Source organism: Toxotes jaculatrix, chromosome 9 (assembly GCF_017976425.1).
Source record: "Toxotes jaculatrix isolate fToxJac2 chromosome 9, fToxJac2.pri, whole genome shotgun sequence".
Classification (NCBI taxonomy): Eukaryota; Metazoa; Chordata; class Actinopteri; family Toxotidae; genus Toxotes; species Toxotes jaculatrix.
In genome coordinates this window covers 10441134-10462764 of record NC_054402.1, presented here as the reverse complement: position 1 = coordinate 10462764, position 21631 = coordinate 10441134, and the positions used below count along the sequence as shown (strand labels likewise).

The window sequence follows — 21631 nt, the reverse complement described above, 5'->3', positions numbered from 1 at the left end:
TATGTAAAAATGCTGTAATTTATAGTGGTTCCACCATGTTCTGCTGATGATCCACAGTCTATTTAGAGAATAGAAACGGCAGCAATATAATTGGGGCTTTGTCAGCTGTTTCCACCATCCTCATGTTGACACACCTCGACGGCGTGCACACCAGAACACGCTGAGGCGCTTAGTGGGTGGTCGCGGAACTGAGAAAGACATTATCTTATGATTATTGAGATAATACTGTACACCCGCGCCAGTCTTAGAGCAGCCCATCAATCAGTCGACTATTCTGTGCGCTTGCATGCCACAACATGAGTAGCTCTGAGAATGTGTAATTTTAGCCTGGCTTTGTTTGCTTACCCCTCGATGCTTTGATCAAGGACAAGACAGCACCAGAAACCAGAGGGTCTTCCTGTTGACGTCCCACAGTAATTCTTCCTTAAGCATTTTACCCAGGAGCTTGAATCTTTACTAAGTGAATGTGGAACCCAGACAGAACAATAAAAAGTTTTAGCCCAAGAACTTGGAGGTCTTGATACTCTGTTTAATCTTTGTCATTGAAAGGTGGATGCCCTCGGGTCATAATTATTACCAATAACAGTACTGTTTCCACGAGGCCTCCGTTTGGTAAACGGGTTATATGTGTGTTTGTGTGTACTTGTGTTTGTGTGTGTATGTTGCATGCTCAGTGTTCCTTGTTGGTCCATCGATCAGATAAGCTTTTCCATTATCCAAGGCTTCAGTCTCTGCTTCCCATAGCCTCCCCTTATCAGACTCCACTGGGGCCACACACACACACACATATACACATACACATGCACACACGCAGGTCAGCCTGATGCCCTTCACACACTATGGGTTAGATAGGGGAGTGAGGCAGTGCTGAGTGATGGTGGCACAAGGTGCTGACGTATGTACGTATGTGTTTGTGTGTGTGGATGTGTCAGGGATACCTTTTGCAATTGCAAGCACTTCTCATCAGTAACCTACTGATACTGGTGAGGTATCGTTTGTGTCACTTCATTTGTTTGGCTTGGTGTGTGTGTGCGGGTGTGTGTGTGTGTGGGATGGGGGCAGGGGAGCATGTAATAGCAGATGTCATTTGGATTGGTTAAAAGAGTTGCAGTTTGGAACAGCAGGGTTGTATTTGCAAATCCTGGGTGGTCTTCTAATGGCTCTGGTCCTGCAGTTAACCTGCCTCTAACTGTAGGGTGTGTCCTACATTAAATGTCTATTTCCTGCCTCCCATGTTGGGCTATATAAAGCTGCTGTACCACTGACCTTGGCCCAGTCATTGTACAGTCACGCAGCTGGCTTCCTTCACTGCCATCGGCAGATCATTTTTTGCATTGGTTTGTGAGTGTGTGTGTGCGTTTCTTCTTCATCATGAGATTGTGTTGTGCTACTGTGAACCTCTGATCACATAGCAATATATATATATATACACACATGCACACACATTTTGATACTGATGAACAGGTTTGGTGTGTGTGAGAGGTATTAGTACTCAGCATCAGTAATCTCCCATTAGTGGCCTTGCATTTGAGGATCCTGATCGCTCAATGTCACATAGCACATGAAGAGGGTAAAGTACATGATGCAGCATGATGTGAGAATGAGATATAGTAGTGGGATAGTGTGCGTGTGTGTGTGTGTGTGTGTGTGTGTGTGTGTGTGTGTGTGTGTGTGTGTGTGTGTGTGTGTGTGTGTGTGTGTGTGTGTGTGTGTGTGAGAGAGAGAGTGAGAGAGAGAGCAAGACAGCCCAGTGCATGCCAGAGAGACATGAGTATATGACAGAGAAACATGTGAGAAAGACTGACACTGAAAATGATTGAGGGGAAAGGAAAAAATATGAGTCAGAGAACATGGAAGTGACAAGAAGAAGAATTCGAGAGAGAGAATGAGAGAACGACATAGGGAAATAAAAGGGGAGGGGGAGAGGGAGGGGTGCTGGCACCAGCCTACTCAGGGCCAGATGTTTTGCGGCTAAAAAACTAGAGATGAATCAAAGCCATGTGAAGAGATTTATTAGGTTCCCATAGGAGCCCAGGCAGTATTACATGTAGCCCGCTCTGTTTACAGTGGCAAGAACCCCTAAACCACCCATCAACTACACTACTGGCTTGGCTGGGAATGTGAAGACTTTATATTTGGACTTATATAGGGTTTTGTCTTTATTCCTTTTCTCTCAGTGAATGTGCTGGAGGAGTTGGAAGAGAAACACAAGGCTGTTTAGTCTGAGTGCGTGAGCCAGAGTAGTCAGCTGTAGCTCTGCCCAGTACAGTAGCACCATCTGAATGTCTTTATTTGGCATCTGTTTCCCTCGATTTAGATTTGATTTCAGATGCGCGTTTCGCCTACTCTGTCTGCTTCTCATATTGAAGTGTGACACAGAGACTAGTAGAGCTTTTCGTCTCATGTTTCAGCATTGACAACAGTGTAAAAGTTCTTTCAGTATGATTTTAGAATTAATCTCTTATGGATCCATTCTAATGCTGTCCATTTCAATAATATCGGTGATGGAATGCATGCCGTGCCCTCTTGTGTTAATGGCTGCATCAGTAATGGATCCACACTGTATTGCTGCTAAGAGCTGACTGAATAATCTGCCCCTGCTGTGGCTGGAAAGACTGAGCCAGCTGTTTAATGATGTCAGCGTGCTGGAGGGGAAACGAACACACACATTTGCACACAGGCGCGTGCACACACACACACCCCAATGGACGGACTTAGGCACACTCACTTGAGGACAGACAGACAGGGGCACGCGGCAAACGAAACGCATCCGTCATCGGCTGAACAGCTGAAGTGACTTCACGGGAAGGAAACACCAACGCAGTCACTGTCAAGACAACCAACGATCGCAGGCCACATACCGATGCATAGTGAGGATAGACAGATATGTAGACTACTCTTACTGTGAAATTAATGGGCCTGCCTTTACACTCCATCGATGTGACTCTCTGATCTGAGGTGGTGTGACTGACAATTAACCATGACTTTTTTTTCTCTTTCCAGATCGATGCCTTGAGTAAGAGAAGTAAAGAAGCAGAGGCCGCCTTCTTGAACGTGTACAAGAAAATAATCGATGTCCCAGGTAAGACTATGTTTAGTGTGTGTGCTGCGTGCATGTCGGTGTAAGTGTTTGTCTAGACACCTCCGGACTCCGAAAACATGATCAGACAGCACCGACGAGGGAAGAGAAAAGGCATGGCACCATCCCTCTGGTGCTCCTTCACTGTGCATCCAGGTGTGTGCGACACCTTAATATGCCCACACGAGATCATCCCCACTGGTGCAGCCTTTAGAGGGTCTTAAAAGAAGGTGTATCCTGATATGGATGACAAGTGCGCCTACGATTGGCTGCTGTGAAGTGCACACATGAGCAGTCACGTTCAGCACACTGAGGCCGAGGAGGGACACACAGCACAGGGTGTTACAGAACACACACAGTCACAGTGCTACTGGTTGGAGATTTTCAGCTGTATGGGAGCCCTGGAGGGACCATGCATGTAGGAATGAGAAAGGAGTTGAGTTCATCTATAGCGTAAGGAGGTCATCATATTCCCACATGGATAGACCTACAGTAATATCTTTGGATTGTACTGCTCCCAATAAGTCAGCGCCTGCTCTGACGGGGCTATTCTTAACTTGCAGCGAGACAATGATGTAATGCCTGATGCACACACGCACACAGACACAGACCAGCCTGACTAATGCAGCAGTCTTGAAAGAGGAAACAGTGTGTTTTGTTCTGTCTTCTATCAGCTGAAGGCCTGGTTAGTCAGCCCAGTGTGCTCTGCTTTAGATTAAAGGTGTCTGGCGAGAGTGTTCAGCACCAGTGGCTCACAAGTCAAACTGCTTTTAACAAGCTGTACAGTTGATTTGGAGAGGAGCCTATGTGAAGGACAAAGGTTTGATGGAGAGAAAGTGGATTTTCAAGGGCGCTGAGGCAGATACAGTTATTGTTCCTTAGTGTTTGTTTGTACTGGTGTGTATTTTGTATGAGACTCAATGTGAGTGCGCACTTGTGTGTTTGTGACAGGTGTGTGTGTGTGTCTCAGAGCTTAGCCCTGCATGGTGTGTCACCTTGACAGCACAAAATCAGCATGAAATTCCCCAATCGTTCTCTGCTGATCTCTCATTAGCATAGTTAAGATATCTAACTGCGTCAGACATGAGACACACACAGACACACGCACACACATGCACGCACAAACACACATGCACACACACAGCCCTTACCCCCAGCTGTAAGCTGTCAGTTCCTCTTATCTGTACAACACACACACATAAACACACACACACACAAACTGCTCTTTTAGCTGGCATGCTGATGAGCATCGCCTGCGTCTCTTGGCTGCCTGTCACCAGTCTGCCACCCATGAGCACCAATCAGATGTGATTGGCCTGACTGACAGGGCTCTCTTCATCACACTGACAGTTAACCCTGCTGTGTGTTCACAGAGATGTTGGTAAAATGCCTCCAGAAAGTTGTCTTTCTTCCTTCTGTCTCTGTTTCTTTAATCTCTTATTTACCTTTTTGCATTGCCTGTTTTACGGCTTCACTTTGTCCATCTGTCTGCTCCCGTGTTTCACTTTTTTCTTGCTTTCAAGCGGAATCATAGCAAACACTTTAACTGATCATAGCCCAGTAATGTCTGTTGTTAATGTGTCTCATCTATGTTGCTGTCTGTGTCTCTCTTTTGGTATCACTTATTCAGTTCTCTTGCTGTGTCAGCAGTTGACGCATTAGTGTTTTTTCCTCCAAAGTTTATCTCACAACCCGACAATAGTCTCTGTTGATACAAAGGCTGATAGTGTATCATTCAGTTGCCTTTATGGGTACAGTTTTGTTGATACAGAATGTGAAAACAAACCATGACCTTTCAGTGTTGTGTGTTTTAAACCGTTGCGGCCAGCCAAATCTCTGTTCTGTTCTTCTCCTTCTAATCAGTGAAGTGCCCTAAGTTTTTGTAAGCATCTACACTAGAGCCTGACCAAGCTGGATTTTTTTAGGCTGATATCAGTATTTGAGAAGAATTAAAATCCAATAACAGCATATTGACCAATGTTCAAATTTTTCTTATGATTAAGACATGTTGAGTGTAGGCGATTTTCAAGCTGAACAATAAACCTTATTATTAACAATGACAATCTGGTAAACACAAGACCACAGGCATTTTTTAATTGTAAACCTAACTGAAAAAAAGGAATTATGTCGAAGTACAAGTACAAGGAACATATGCTTAAAATAGCAACTTATACATTTTTTATTGCTGAATTTACTGTACAAGTTTCTTTTTGCATTTCTGTTCAACTATACAGAGATCCCTTTGATTGTTTACTAATCTGTGATTAATTTTACACTGCAGATACAGTCAGGCTCAGATATATCAGCTTCTGTACATATAATTCACCTTCTCATAATAATGCCTGTAATTCAGATATTTTTTGGTTCTTGCAATAACCAGTAATTCTCCACAGGGAGATCAAAGGTCAGGGTCAGCTCCAGAACAGTTCTCCTGGAGCTGCTAGAGATTCATTGCTTTGCTCAAGGACACTGCACCGGGGCAAACACCCGCTCTCGCAGGGCCTTGAATGTAGTTATTCCTAGCTCACTACACCACCTTGCAGCCCTTGTTTGTGTAATCTGCTTTGCACTGTGTTAACGTGGTGTGTGTTGTCTCTGCCAGATCCTGTACCTGTGTTGGAGCTGGCTCAGCAGCTGCAGCTGAAGCTCCAGAGGATGCACGACATTGAGACGGAGAACACCAAACTTCGAGAGACACTGGAGGACTACAACAAAGAGTTTGCAGAGGTCAAAAACCAAGGTTAGCAAGGGACACATGCGGATGCACACAATTTGGGAGTTTACTGACTTTGAGAGGGGCATGGATGTAGGCCACACATTTAATCATAATCACATATCAAAATTTCAATGTGTCAGTCTCATGTACGGCATCCCTCCTACATAATGACTGGTTACACGCTTGTGACCACAACAAAAACTAAGGTGGTCAACAATGAGGGATTTCATACAGAGTGGAATAAAAGTGAAAAGTGTCTGAGCTTGATATTCAGTTTTAGTTGATAACTGCCTGTTGTTTCGAAATTCTTTGGCTATGAAACAAGATTTTTTTTTAGCATATTTCCAGTTACACCTAAAGTAGTAATGTGCAACTATTCTTAAGATTTTGTAACTGCTGCTAGGTTGAGAAATTCCAAACTCTTGAAAAAGTGAAAGTAGTGGACAGTAAAATATGTAGATCTAAAATGTCCATGTGAAAAATGGCAACAAAATCCTGTGTGTACAACTGAGACATATAATCATTTGCCACAGTTTTGCAGCTGTACCTGAAGTGTAATCTCTTTGTCTGCATTTTGATGATGATGTAGACAACCTCTGAGTGCAAATATAAGGTCAAAGAAACATGTTCAAAGCTCTTTTCAGAAGGAAAGACCATAGTTGAACATATTTTAATTCCTTATAAATTTTTCAAAAACACAAAAAATGTACAAGGTTTTACATTTTCAAATAGGTTTTCAGGGAAAAAAAACATGAGGCACAGTTTCATGAATAAAAAACGACAGGCTACCTCAGGGTAAAGAAAGATGGAAAAACTGACAAAGGCAGAGAGATGAGTGAGAAGCAGTAATAAAAGTGGTGTAATTTCAGTCGAAAAGGAGGAGTGAGCGAGCGAGCAGGGAATGTTTTGGAATCCCCCTTTCCTGAGTAAGAGTTAATTGGAACAGCTCGATAGCGGCAGGGTTCCATTCTGCCATTGATTTTCCTGTTCCCTCATCCTTTATCCCTCCTTCCCGCCTCAATAGATGGGGGATATTTAAACCCCAAAACACACTGTGGAACTCCCACTCCTGTTAAACACACACACGGACCCGCCTGCACACTTGCACACGCACGTACGCACACACATACAGAGAGTGCAGGGGCCATTGATCCCCGCAACCTAAATGTTTAAAGTTCAGTTAAGCAGTTAAGGGGTAAGAGGGCTCTGAGGGGACTCTCCTCTATTGATTATGTGTCAGAGCAGTGAGACTGGAGTTTAAATCACACACAGACACATACACACACGCACATACACACACAAAGTGCTAAGAGCCCTCAGTCAAACGCAGCGAGCAGCAATGCTCTTTATCATTGTCTCACTCACTTATATCTTTCTCTAAGAAACACACACACACACACGGGCCTATTTATTACCCCAGTTATGTGTTAGATTTATTTCAGGCTGCCCCATACAGAGCTCAGCCGTCAGCAGGTTATGGGGTTTCAGCACTAATGCAGTCCTAATGAATACAGCATATCTACACTTGGTGAACGCTGAATATTCTATACCAGTCATGGATGTAAAGATTAGGCAGGAGCCATATGGGCCAAGACCTTCGTCTGTGCTGACAGAGGAAGAATGTAGGATCTGAAACGCTGTTCCTTAAGCAAAGGTCAAACCCTCTCGTCAAAAGCATTATCGTCATCACTGCCATTTATCACATCGAGGAAACCCCTATAGTTTGTTCTCTATGCATTCTGCAAATTGGCTGTTTTTTTGTTTTTTTTTAACTCTTCTTTACTTTTTTCCCCCCAACACTTGTCTTTCTGCTCTAACCCTCCTCCAGAGGTGACCATTAAAGCCTTGAAGGAGAAGATCCGTGAGTATGAGCAGTCTCTGAAAAATCAAGCTGAGAACCTGGCCCAAGAGAAGCAGCTCCAGCTACACAACGACTATGCAGAGAAGGAGAGGTATAATTGTCTGTCCCCGTGCGTGTGTTTGTGTGTGAACTACCTCAGCTGTGTTTCAAGTAATAACCTCTGCATTATTTTGCCGTTTTAAAGCTTTGGGTCATTGTGCCCTCGGGCAGATTTGCTATGATTCTAATCTTTGAATGATAGATTTTTGACTTTATTTAGCAGAGCTATTTATGACTTAAGAATTTTTCTTAGCTAATAGTCCTGAGACTTTTTCTCATGGTTATCAGTTTAATCAGCAAATTGCTGCTTATTCTCTGGCGTTGCCTTCCTTTTGCAGATGAATGCAGGAATGAAAAATAACCTACATAAAAGACAATGCCAGCATTTTTGTCATGTGGGTGCTTGCCATTCTTGCTTTGATGGGAATCAACACCTCAGACTCTTATTTTCGGTCTTACCACAATATATTTCGGCCCTTTTCTTCAGAATAATTGCATAACTGAATGAAACCCACCACATAACCATAATGACAAAAATTATACGTAGGTGTCACTTTATTTTGATACAAAGAAATACACTTTGACTTAATAGCTTACTTCCTTTTCAAGTTTAAAGCCCATTTCATAGGCATTTTGAAATGTTCAGATACACAGGAAACCTGTGGCAGTAATAAATACACTCAAAATTGCTGCCAGATATTTTTGGAACATGAAAAAACATTTCTGACTATTGAAACGATGTATTAACTCTTACAAAGGCTAGAATGCCCCAAGAAGACCACTGGTACTGTCCATTCCCAGGAAGGAACCCATTCAACATAAAGACAGTTAAACTAATTGCCTAAGATACGGCCAGCCATAATATTGTTTCGTAATATTGTTTACAGCAAACTTAGGTGCCTTTCCTTCTACGCTGTTCACTCAATCCAGACTAATATGAAGGTGAGCAGTTCAAATTATCATTGAAGCCACATTCAGTTTAGTTTTTTAAGTACAGGTACAGAATTGACCTGTCAGTCTTGCATGTTATCTTGGATAACTATGTGCTCCTATTTTGAATTGAAGGGATCAATAAACAGTAAAAATGATGAGCACTCATATGATTAGCTGGTGCAGCCTTGGGGCTTGAAGAGATAGCATATATTTCCTGCCTATGATCAGGATTTAAAGGCTGTGATGGACATGCAGTAATTTAAAATGTATCTTGGAGAGGAAGTCAAACACTACCAAAGTCTTTCAACCAACAGACTCAAGCAGCCGATCAAATTCAATACATAGAACTTAACGGCACAGTATGGAGAGTATCTCCAACCATGTGAAATTTTGCAGAACAATAAAAGATGGTAAGCTACATGTATGTCCAAAAGAAAAGGGTTAAAAAAAAAAGTGGAAAATTATTCTTCCATTTTTCAATTGCACCAGTTCATTTAAAAGAACATCCTCATTTGTGATTGATGATTTGGAAGTATTTTGAATACTGCACACAGTCTCTTTGTTCCAAAGTTGCTTGTTTGCATAGGATATCCATTTTATATTTTTGTATCAGTTTTTCTCTAAAGCAGTTGTCATTTGGGTTGTGAACATGCTTATAGTGGCATTGCACTTTGCTGTGAATTTATCGCTAAGAAATTCTACTAATTTTCCACAAGGTACAACTAACGATCATTATAACACTTGAATAACTCTGTCACAGTGATGATTTTGATAAGTCTCTGGCCCATTTTAAGTTGAGTTATAAGATCTGTGTATTTTAAATGTACACTAAAGACCTCACATTTACCCTCATGCCAGTCGTGGTGTTTGCTGTGTGAGGCTGTGTTAAAGCTCATTGCCCCTTTCAGACATACAGTAGAAGATCAATTGTCCAACTGTATTTCCTGTACGTCAGTGTTTTATAGGCCCCTTCCTGTCTGCAGAGAGCTGACTTCCTGTGTCTGAGAGGGGCAGTAAATGGATGGCACCTTTGATGCATTTTATTCTGCAAGGATTGAGGGAAGGAGGGAGAGAGAGGGAGAGGGAGAGAGAGATGAAAGGATGAAGTAGAGAGCAGAAAAATAGAGATGACAGGAGAGACATATTGGTGGAGAAGGGGGGCATCAAAGAGTGCCATAAAGACTGTCTTTGTGCTAGATTATTGATGTTTTTACACGCAGTGGTAATTTCTCAGCAGAGCCCAACTTTTTATATGCTAAGAATGAATCTATTTTATCCTTGTGGTTTCTGTCACCACCTTCCCCCCTCTTACTCGACCCTTGCTCTCTCTCTCTCTTTCTTTCTCTCTCTCTATTTCTCTCTCCCTCTTTCTTTCTTTCTCTCTCTCTCTCTCTCTCTCTCTCTCTCTCTCTCTCTCTCTCTCTCTCTCTCTCTATTTCTCTCTCCCTCTCTCTTTCTCCCCCCCCCCGGGTGCCAGTGTGCCTCAGTGGCCAGACATTCCTGCCTAATAGGGCTGCTTAATGAGGAGTGGGTTGTGTTGGGAGGATTTTAGTGGGGAAAACACTTCAGAAATGGTGGGAAAATAGAGAATAGTTGCAGTTGCCACAAAGTGTGAACCCAGGATTTACTGACTCAGTATCTCTTAACTGTGACTTTCTGCTCCCTGCTCTCTTTTTCTCGTCTTCTGTCTGCCTCTGTAGGAAACTCCAGGAGAGCCAGGACTCCATGTCCTCAAGGTTGGAAGAGGCTGAACACAAGGCCCAGTCCCTACAGACAGGTACCAGCCTTCTTGGTCTTTACAGACCTGGGTACTTTTTTTGCCAGCTAAAATAAAACGGCAGCACTATCACTGATAAAGTGGCACTGGCTTTAAAGCCTTTAAAAATTTGTTTCAGATCTCAAGTATATCTAATTAAATGTTCATTCACTGCTTAATTTGGAAAAAAACATCCTTACCGATTATCTATGAAGTTCAACACTCAAAAACTTAATCTACGTCAGCTGGACTAGATGGGTGTGGTTCATTCAGATTGACAGTGGCCAACATAATCAAAATATCATAATCACTTTAATCCAGTGAGAAAAGCACAGGCACAAACACACAACAGACGTCTCTCATATAAAATAAAACTACTTTAACTTTGCCAGAAAATTGTGCAGATCGTTTATTGTTGTATATACAATGTTCATACTTGGATATTACACAACACTCAAACTTCTTCATTTCAGTTCTGTCGTGTAGCGGGGACACTCACAACTAACTCTTTTCCCATCTTTTACAGCACTTGAAACAACTCAGGCCGAGCTCTTTGATTTGAAGACAAAGTATGACGAGGAATCCACAGCAAAGTACGTGTCTTGCTGATCTATGTGTATGTTTGCGGGTGACTTTTCCCCTCTGGCTCCTCCATAGTCTGTTCCTGACATAATCATCCTGTTTAGTGAATATCCTTGCCTGGAAACTCCCCCTTCTCTCCCTAACAGCTGGATTGTCTCCCACAACGCTCAGCAGCCTCCAAATCCCAGCATTACCCACGCACTGTAAATACTGACAGGGATTGTAATGCATTCTGCAGCCACGGCAAAGCACCAAAATAGAGATTTTTTTTTCTTTTCTTTTCTTTTTTTTTTTTTTTTTTGTTATGTGTTGTGATTTAAAGGGCTCTCTCTGATTCATCAGGGTCATGACAGAAAGAGAAGACCAGTGAGGGTCACTTTGAGATCTCAGACTTAAAGCCACAAAGGCTTCTAACAGGACCTGTAAGATAAAGTAGCTTCAATTACTTTAGCTGTTGGCATCTATCATTATTGATCTTATAGCGGTGGCGAGGATGAGAACAGAAGCTTTTCCATGTCAGCACTCCACACTGTGAAGTGGCACTTTATGACATTCACACTCCTCATTCCCTCAGGATTAGAAACAGGAACCAGAACCACTCGAGCATCCGAACCACATTCAGAAGGTTTAAAATACTGAGAAGAAAAACAAAGCCTTTCTTGGTGTTTTATTGGTAATTGCTGTACTTCAATAACAGATTGCTCTTTCCTTGAAATATGAACTCTTTCTTTAAATCAAAGATGGTCAAGGACGTGCCCTGTAGACAAAGTGCGACAGAGTATCAACTTGGCTTTTAAGGTTTTCCCCTACCCCATTTACCATGCCCCAAACTCACTGTCTCTCCATTAACAGAGTTGTTAAATTGATTGGCTGTTAAAAACAGATCGATCCCTCTTCTCTCATCCTCACAACACTTTTTTCCCCTTCTCTGTCTCGCTGCCACACTTTGTCTTTTATCTCCCGCATTGTTTGTGAGCGTAAGAGAAAAGGCCACTAGAACATATTACATGCAATATAATAGGTTTAATCAATAAGTTTCATGGTCTATCACAGGGCTTCCCCTTTCCTTTACTTTCTTTCCTCATGACTAGATTACACTGTTCCTCTACTTTCTTTCATTTCTTTACACTTTCTTCTTCCTTTAGTTTCCTTGTCTCTTCCTTTTATGTCAGAAGAAAACACATTTTGAAAAGACACATATAGTAGGCCCCATTTGCTTACAGAAGCTAATAAACACATGCCCGCCCACATCCACACACGCTCTCTCACACACACACACACACACACACATACACATACAAGCACACACACTTATTCGCTCACTCGTGAGCCTGAGGCAGTCAGGGTCCTTGACTATGTGGCGTGCTGTGATCTGAAATTTTAATGCAACGCTTTAAAGCACACACAAACCCTCTCTAACCCTGCACCCTCCCAGTCCTTGGAGTCCTTCCCCCGTTTACTGCTTGGCTGAGCAAATCGCCAGTGTTTGGCTGAACACAACTTTTAACCCTTTGACTGCATATATTTTGGCTCTGCAAAACACAAACGCCATCCATATCATGCACTTTTTCACACAAACACAGACGTACGCACACACACTCACTTGCTCTAAACTTTCCACTAAGGAGGACATTGCGTGACAAATCCCCCATCCTCTTGCTGCATTTGGGTAATCTGCCTTTTAAAATACACACTAACACACACACACGCACGGATGTACACACACTCCCTGAGAATTTGGTCGATGTTGCAGTGCCCAGAGTGTGTGGGCTTCAGCGGGAGGCGGGCCTGCAGATGTAGCGTAGCCCCCTCTCTGTGCGGGCGCTGTGAGGGTCTGGCTGGCCACGTTTTACCCGTTTAGTCCCTGTTAAAGATTAATGATATATTGATCCCCAGCCCCACAGGATGCTGTGTTCGCGTGTGTGTGTGTGTGTGTGTGTGCGTGCATGTGCCTCTGTATGTTTGTGTGCCGCTTTATCTTTGTATAAACGCTTGGTACCATTTGGGGAAAACCATTTAATTGCTGATAATTAGCCAACAGTCAATAGGCTTTTCTTTCCTGTGTCCATCTAAAGCACAAACTCAAAATGGCGCACAACAGACACACACACACACACACACACACACACACACACACACACACACACACACACACACACAGACACACTCTCACAGCTAGCTTCTTTTTAAGCCTCCTTGAAATCCCCAAGGTAACACGCTGTGAAAACCAAGGAAATGTGGAGAAAGCCAAGGAAAGAAAAGGAATGGAGTGATGAAAGCTAGAGGGCAAAAAGTGAGCCAGGGGCTGGAGGCTACAGCGAGGAAGAGGGGATAAGAGTGTGATAGAGGAGGGAAATGAAAATCTAAATCAGGGGAATATCCTGCTGGCACAGAGAGGCCGAGGAAGAGAGGGCAAAAGATGAGAGAGGGGAGGTGGAAGGAAAAAAAAGATGAAAGGAGAGAAAGTGGAGGGCAATGGGAAGGGAACGGGTTGAGAGGAAAGGATAGAGGCAGGCAGAGGGTGGAAGAGAAAAGCAGTTGAATGAGGAGCAAGAGAGAGAAGATGATAAGAGATGAAAAGGCCTGTCTGAGATGGAGGAAGTACAGTAGGGGCTTAGAGGCTCTGGGCTTGTTTCAGAAGTCCTACAGTACTCACTGATGTCACTGGGTGCACCCATTGGCTTTCATGGTACAAAAGAGTGTGTGTAAGTTTGTGCGAGTGTGTGTTGTTTGTGTGCATGTATGCGTTTTTCCAGTGCAGCTGTGCATCTACTCTATAGCTCCTCCCTGTGGCTATTGTATGGAGTACTGTAGATACATTTTGGTGGCATAAAATCAGAGTTGATCATTATGAAGGACCCTCCCTTTACTGTGCAGTGTTTGATGAATTAATTCCACTGGGTGCATTGGCTGGCCATGGACAGTTCCTGCCCTGCCCAGCGACTGACTGACTGTATCAGGATATGCAGAAAATCCCTTCCCTGTGATCTGCTTTGGCCCTCAGCCTCTAGCTTTGCCTTTATAATTCCCAAATACAGCCAAATCCAAAGGTTATTTAAGAAGACTTTGTGCATCTGTACTTTGATTAAATGATCACATTTGGAGCAGGAGCGGTGGTGTATTTGGGTTGCATTACTACCCATAAACGCTCTCCATTACAAGCTTTTCTGGCTTGTTGGCTCTCTGACCTTACATTTGTGTGTGCAGGAGCACGACTGAGCGCGCACGTGGGTCCCGCACACTATAGCTTAAGACAGGATAAAAGCTGGTGAGGTAGTGTACTATTATGTTGCTTAAATGCATACTAGATCCTTTTAACTGTTAGGGAAAGAATAAAAGCGGAGAGTGAAAAGCTCTCCCACCCACATCTGATTCTTTTTGCTGCATTGCCTGTGGCACAATGCTGACCTAATATCAACTGTGTCTGTTTTGTTAAACACATTCAAATCAGTAGTACTCAAGCCTATGGGACATAACACTGTTTCTCATACGGTGACACACAAACACAAAAGCTGCGTGGGTTATTGGGTTCACTATCAAAAGATTGCACTGAAATCAAAAGGTCTTAATGGACGCAGCAGTGCACATATGCGCTCACGTCTTTGCACTCAGTGCTGCCCATGTATTCCTATCAGTCAGTAATGCCTTAAATAAATATGCATGCGCACATGCTGCGTCTTTGCACTGCACTGAACATCATCCATGAAGTTTTGTCAGTATTTCTTTTCCATTTGTTTATTGTAACTTCCTCATACGGAGAAATATATTCAAAATATGTCTCTGAGCGCGTAGACACACACACACACTGACAACTAATTAACAGAGAGGGTAATCATATTCAGATAATTCAACAGTTCCTGGTGTATAACATGAAATTTAACATTTAAGAGTTAAAAAAATACTAACAGTCATTGCATGTCTGAGTTCACTGTTGTTTTGCTTGTCCCCAAAGTTTCTTCCACATCTCGGTCATTATTTGCAGAAAAGTGACAGGTATTCACATCACTCATGAAAGAAGGTTATTAAACTATTTTTCCAAAGTCCAAAGAGAGGTGGTATTATGTGGATGTATTCCTGCTGTCTGACCTCTAGCAAGTGAGAGGTGAACCATGGCCTCCATCCAGACCATTAGTCAGACACAATCACACAGCTTCATAGCAGATTAGTCTGCTGTATTAGGACTTAGAGCTCTATTAATGTAATCCCTCTGTTTTAGTGTGGCCCGGGTTTAGGGGCTTACATGTGCACACCCACACACATAGGCGCACACACACACACGCTTAAATACATGTATGCACGCACACATACAAGCTGTTTGGGTTATGGAGTTCACAATCAATGGATTAAGGTGAAATTTAGACAGTAGCTTAATGGACACGGCACCGGCATTCTCTAAATGTGTGCTCTCTGAACAATCGCGCACACATGTGATTTGTGCAGAGTGTACTTTTCTTCCTGGGAATCATCTATCCATTTATCCATTCCTTGTTTTTATTTGTGAGCTGTACTTCAGCGAGTCTCTTTTAAGCACTGTCACATGCTCGGCTGTGTATTTCTCTGGAGTAAAAATAAATGTCTTTCTCAGGGCCGATGAGATTGAGATGGTGATGACAGACCTGGAAAGAGCCAATCAGGTAAACTCGCTCAACATCCTTACTGTCCAAATCGTCCGTCACACCAAGCTTCACAAGTTTTATTGTTTAAATACAAATAAAGCAACTGAATTTGACTGAGATGATTAAAATTATTGCATAGGAAAAATGTGTATGTGTGTACTGATGAATGCAAATTTGATGTAAAGGATGTTGTGTTGTGATAATTACTTGCTTTTCTTCCTGTGAAAAAATGTTGGGAGAAGACCAAAACCAACAATGAATTTTTCCTACGTTATTCCTCTTTGCCATACATATCACCACTGTTACCCATAATCTATTAAATACACATCATGAGCCACACTGTTGCACTGGGTGACATGTTCCTTCATTACGTTGAACATGCCCAGCTGTTTGAGTCCTGCTGCTGTAAATATTCACCAGAGCATCAGTTTTAATTATTTTGCTGCTGAAAATACTCCCCAGCAAATGCACTGTTTGTCCCTCTGAGTAACATTTGTTAAAAATGACAAACTTATTTAGCTTTTTTTTAAAAATGAAACTATATATTCTTGACCCTCTTCAAGGATTTACATCTTCCGTTGGTACAAACTGGCTTTGGGCTGAGATAGGCTGGGAAAGTTGTTAAGTACTGACGGGCTAATGCACTGTTTGTTTTGGTCTCTTTTTATGGGACTTTTTGACAACAAGAAAAGCATAGAACATCTCAACCCTCATCCTATAAAATACAAATCCTCTTATCTGTTCAGAATCTATGAAATGTGGCTTACATTAACAAATAATGACTTGCTTATCACTGTGAGAGCTACTGTTTGTTTTACATGTTTATTACACACCTACTAAACCCATCCAGCTGAAATAAGCCCCCTAGCGCGCCCTCTGCCCTTGTGTTGTAAATATTCCTGTGGTATCTGTTAATGTCATTGTTGTTAACTTTCATTATTAGCCTAAGAGTATGATTTGTGGCTAAAGGGGTAGCATAGGCATGTAATGTTAATATTAGCCTAAAGGTTAGCGCTCCAACTATAATGCCACACACAAACACACACACACACTATTCACACTTCTGATTTGAGATTTACGGAGGATGACAGCATGGCCTCCAGCTCAGTAACAGACTTTTTATATGCTTTTATAAGGAGAAAATGGAAAACAGGATTTTTCTTTTTGCGACTAGCAGTCCAACTCCCACCCAGTCAATAACAGCTCTCAATATGGTTGCAATTAGGAACACTGTGGAATCGGCTCCCTGTAACTTCTAATGATGGCAAGTTGGCCATTGCTGCAGATGATTTCCAAATGGAGCATGGCAGTTTCGCCAGAAATACGAGGCAGCGGGTATCATCTCAATTCTCAGGACTAATTTAATATTTGCAATTAAGGAAAAATCCACCCTTGGCCGTCATCCTACGCTTTTACTTTGCATTCTCTCAGCCCTCCTTCACTCTGTAGTATGTATTTGTTTATGCTGGAAGGGGATGAACTTCCTTTTCATACAGACACACAGCTGGCTGGTAGAAGAAGATGGCGTAAAGCAAAACTTTACTCCCTTAATTTGACTCTATTTTTGTAATGCCACTCACCCAATGCTTGTTCAGTGTAGAGAATTCAGCTTTATGCTTTGATGAAAAATGCTGAGATAATTATTTTTGTGTCACCCTCAAAAACCTATCTCTAAACATCATCTACCAAAGACCTACACCGTTGCCAAAAGACAGAATTTACGCTGAGTCAGGGGCACAATGGCACTTTTAACAGGAAGAACTTTCTTTGCTTTCTTAGTTTTACTACTCTATTCTCTCTCCATCTACATGCATTAAATAGGTTCTCAATTTTCCTCTGGGGCTAGAGGAAAATTTAGACAGGTTAAAAAAATGTGTGTCCACCAAAAAAAAAACGACACAGTAGCACTGAGTTGTCATTAGATTGATGATGTTTGACTGTAAGAATCTCCACATGTTGATTTTCCTTTAACATTTCTCCTTTTCTTTCCAGCGAGCAGAAGCAGCTCAGAGAGAGGCGGAGTCACTCAGAGAGCAGCTGTCCTTGAGTAACCAATCCCAGCAGCTCAGCAGCCCAGCCAAGGCCGACCCTGACACGGTAACACATTTCACTGCTTCACTGATTCACTGGATGGCCGACAAAGAGGTATTGATAGGCTAAAGATCAGCTTGGCCTTTTTAATGCCTGAGGTGTATGGCTGATTAATGCTTCAATTTGTGGATCACTGTAGTCACTGGTCTTAGAGGACAGGTATCGGAGTCACCAATAATGCGTTGATTTGTTGGCTATTGGATTATTATTTTTACAAAAATGGTTGCCAAAGTGGCAACAGGGGTATTGGTATATTGATTAACTAATTTATTGGACCTGTACAAGAGACTGCAGAGCTTAGACTTAAGTAACTTAGAGACTGACTGTCATGCCAAAGTATCAACTTCAGTGATCCCGCAGCGTTGGGTGGTGAATGGATTACTTCTGATTATTGATTAAAGGAGGAAGCTTTTTGAAACAATCACCAGTGCATAGATCAACTTCTGTCTGGCTTAGACTTTTCAATGCATCTGTTTTTTGGTTTCATGAGTACTTTTATAGCTGTAAGGTCTTAATTTGCTCATTAGATTAAACTGCTGTCATATTTGGCCTTCAGGAACAGGCGGCGGAGGTGGCATCCCACTCAAATCTGGAGGCGGAGCTCAGGGCCAAAGAAAGGGAGACCGCCCAGCTGGTGGAGGACGTCCAGAGACTGCAGGCCAGCCTGACCAAACTCCGAGAGACCACCAGCTCCCAGATCACACAGCTGGAGCAGCAGCTCAGCAGCAAGACTGCCATCCTCAAGGTACCAACAGAACACACGACTGCAGTTTTTTATTTTTCAAAGATTTAAGTAATTTTCAACCATTTTGATATTAATTTTTATTAGGACTGTTTGTGGTCATGTTTTTTTCCTGCATTGTTATGCTCTCTAATCACACTTGTTACAATATTTTGCCTTTTACTCGCTCTAACAGAGCGAGTAAATGGCTAGAGAGTTAAGTCACTCAAATAAGTCAATGACATATAAATATCCAAGGATTGCTTGTGTTATTTTATTCATTTTCATCTCATTTCTTCTCTTTGTAATCCACAGGAACTGGAGGAGAAACTGCAGAAGCAAGCTGACTATGAGGAGGTGAAGAAGGAGCTGAGGTGAGGCACACACAGTCATTTGTGTGTGTGTGTGTGTGTCTGTGTTAGTGTCTGTGCCCAGCACAGATCTATTAACTACATGCGTTTGATGTCTTTAACAATATTAAACAAGATGCGTGTCTTCATTTACAATGTGTAACTCAATTGAGTTCCCTTATGAGGGTGAAGCTTGTATGTCCGTAGCTGTACAGTATATTGTGTCTCTCTCGCTCGCTGCCCCACCATCCTTTCTTTGTCCTTTAAGAGACAGAAATAGAAAATCTACCAGCTACACAGTAGATGTGTGTGTGCATGTGTCTTTGTAGGGGCTTCATATAGATTTTTTTCTTTCTCCTCAGTATCCTCAAGTCTATGGAGTTTGGAACGTCCGACTCTGTGCAGGTAAAAGTGACAGTAACAATTTGAACAAACCTGAATATCATTTAACAGTGGCCCTTGCGCATATTGCAGAAGTTCTGATAAAAACGAGCTACTGATAAACCAAAAGAGTGCAATTAGATTCACAAAAATGAATATTTAAAGTGCAGGACATAGCAAAGTTATTTTGAAAAGTATAATTTTAATTTCTGTTCCACTTGTCCTCTTGATCAGGATTCATCCAAACCTCTGGAGGTGCTGTTGCTGGAGAGGAACCGTAGTCTTCAGTCTGAGAGCGCTGCTCTGCGCATCGCCAACACAGAGCTCAGCGGTAAGTCTGCCCAAATGTAAGCTATTGCTAAGGGTTGGGTTCATCAACACTGTCAAAAACTACACTCAGACCAACAAAAATGAAAGAGGAGATGGATGATAGAGGAGGGCTCAGCTACAGGTAAGGCTGTGCAGGGGTGGCTATGAAGGGACTGCATCATGGTAGTGCATACATATTACATGTATGCATATAGATTCTTTCTTTCTCTGAGAATACTTTTTATCTACATGTATTCATGGTTTTGGCACAAAATGATTTGCAACATTTTGTCCTCAATATGCAAACGGCTACGAAACTTTATCATGGTACAGACATGTTGTTGCTTACTGGCGCATCTCAGGAGTCTTTGAATACCTCAGCAGAAGGTCAACCTGAACAGTAACAAAGTTGCAGTACACAAATATGAGGACACCATACTACATCAGGACTCTTGCCCTCTGCAACAGTGTTTATGGTTTTGAAATGTCATGGCTTAAGGCTTGAATAGCTGAATAGCTTTGAATTGATTAACATTCACAGTAAGGGGAGCCTACTGTCTTACTTAATCATGTTAAGTCTCAGTGGTTATGGTTATGCATTAGAATAATATTTCTCCCACCACGTATCATCAAGAAGGATTCTAGTAGTTACAAGACTGAGAAAATATCATTTATGTCTATATTTGTTTTGGTGATTGTAAAAAATTAATCAGTCTAACTGTTCAGGAAAGAAGTGAAATAAGGCATTTACTCAGAGTCAGCAGAGCTGTACAGTCGTTTTTGGTGCATTCATCTGTTTTCTGTTCAGACAAAAAAAATGTTTTCCAAGGGTGTTATTTCTCCAGTTTTATTTTCCCGGATGTGTGTTGTTTTTTTTTTTTAATTAATTAAAGACTGATACCACGTCGACAATGGAATAATTCAGTGTTTAGGAATACACTCCAACAGCATGGAAGAGGACTCACTTGGTGTATTGGCTATCTAAGGACATAATTTTACTCTGTCTAGTTACTTCTACTTTGCCTGCAAGAGAGAGAGACTGAGCCCTGGGCCAAGCTAATCTGCCTAAGTGGCACAGTGTCAATTGTTTTGTTTGTCCTTTTTTCTTCCAGGCTGTGGCTTACAAGAAAGGTTGAAATCACAAATGCATGGGCACTTTGTCTGGGGGGGTTGGCAAAAAAGGAAAACAAAGTTCACTAATTTGGAAAAGACTTGATTAAGATAACTTTCAACTTTTGTTATTTTTTTCTCTCTCTTTTTGGAACCCCTTTTTTGTTGACTCCCCCATAATGCATGGTGTGTTTGACCTTTCTTGTAGGGTCAGCCGGGCGAAAAGGGACAGAAGAGTCTACAACGAAGGAGGAGACCATGCCCAGCGATCCCTCTTCCTCGCCCCCTCCTCCCCCTCCCTCTCTTCCTTCCTCCTCTCAGCTCCCCCTGTCTCGCACTCATACGGACCCCCTCAACACTGCCACCACCACCAGCAGCGGCGAAACACACCCTTTCACTCCTACGGGCATTGGACAGGACTTCTACTCCCCTGTGTTCCCTCTGGTGGGTGGTAAGATGGCTTTGAACTCCCTGATCCAGCGGCAGCTGCTCCAGACCTTCTACTCCAAAGCCTTGCAGGAGTCGTCTGGAATCCCCAGTGGGGCTCTACTGTTCACCCCCTTCACTCCAACCCTCAGCTCCATCCCTACCTCCACCCCTGGCTCTGGGTCTGCTGCCATCCCTCTGGCAGCCAGCAGCCCCCAGCCACCTCCAGCCAGCCCAGACATGGCTCCTGTTAATGGGAGCAGCACCGCTGGCAGCGCCCCTTCCCCTTCACCCAGCCATTCTGACGCCACCACAGGGAGTGTTTTGGACGGGGAGGACATGGACACAGCAGAGATTGCCCGACAGGTGAAAGAGCAGCTGATCAAGCATAACATTGGTCAGCGTGTGTTTGGCCACTATGTGCTGGGACTGTCCCAGGGTTCGGTCAGTGAGATTCTGGCCAGACCAAAGCCGTGGAACAAGCTAACCATCCGGGGGAAGGAGCCCTTCCACAAGATGAGACAGTTCCTCGCTGATGAGCAGAACATCCTTGCACTGCGCAGCATCCAGGGACGGCAGAGAGGTGAGTCTGTGTACCTTTAATGTGTATGTGTGTGTGCGCGGGTGTGCGTCTTGCGTGTGTGTGTGTGTGTGTGTGTGT

At 42.8% G+C, this 21631-nt stretch overlaps 1 protein-coding gene across 4 annotated transcripts in view; it reads left to right on the top strand.

The window, feature by feature from the left end:
- Positions 1 to 21631, top strand: part of cux1b (cut-like homeobox 1b) — a 59656-nt gene that overhangs the window by 22270 nt on the left and 15755 nt on the right. For 3 of the 4 annotated variants that reach the window (XM_041045554.1, XM_041045553.1, XM_041045552.1), the window contains exons 4-15: positions 3004 to 3082; positions 5682 to 5819; positions 7624 to 7747; positions 10329 to 10405; positions 10911 to 10977; positions 15552 to 15600; positions 17575 to 17679; positions 18230 to 18418; positions 18710 to 18768; positions 19107 to 19149; positions 19360 to 19456; positions 20753 to 21553. In XM_041045554.1, coding sequence (XP_040901488.1) covers positions 3004 to 3082; positions 5682 to 5819; positions 7624 to 7747; positions 10329 to 10405; positions 10911 to 10977; positions 15552 to 15600; positions 17575 to 17679; positions 18230 to 18418; positions 18710 to 18768; positions 19107 to 19149; positions 19360 to 19456; positions 20753 to 21553 — 1828 coding nt within the window. The remainder of the gene's footprint in view (positions 1 to 3003; positions 3083 to 5681; positions 5820 to 7623; positions 7748 to 10328; positions 10406 to 10910; positions 10978 to 15551; positions 15601 to 17574; positions 17680 to 18229; positions 18419 to 18709; positions 18769 to 19106; positions 19150 to 19359; positions 19457 to 20752; positions 21554 to 21631) is intronic. The other variant, XM_041045555.1, reaches the window with a different exon arrangement.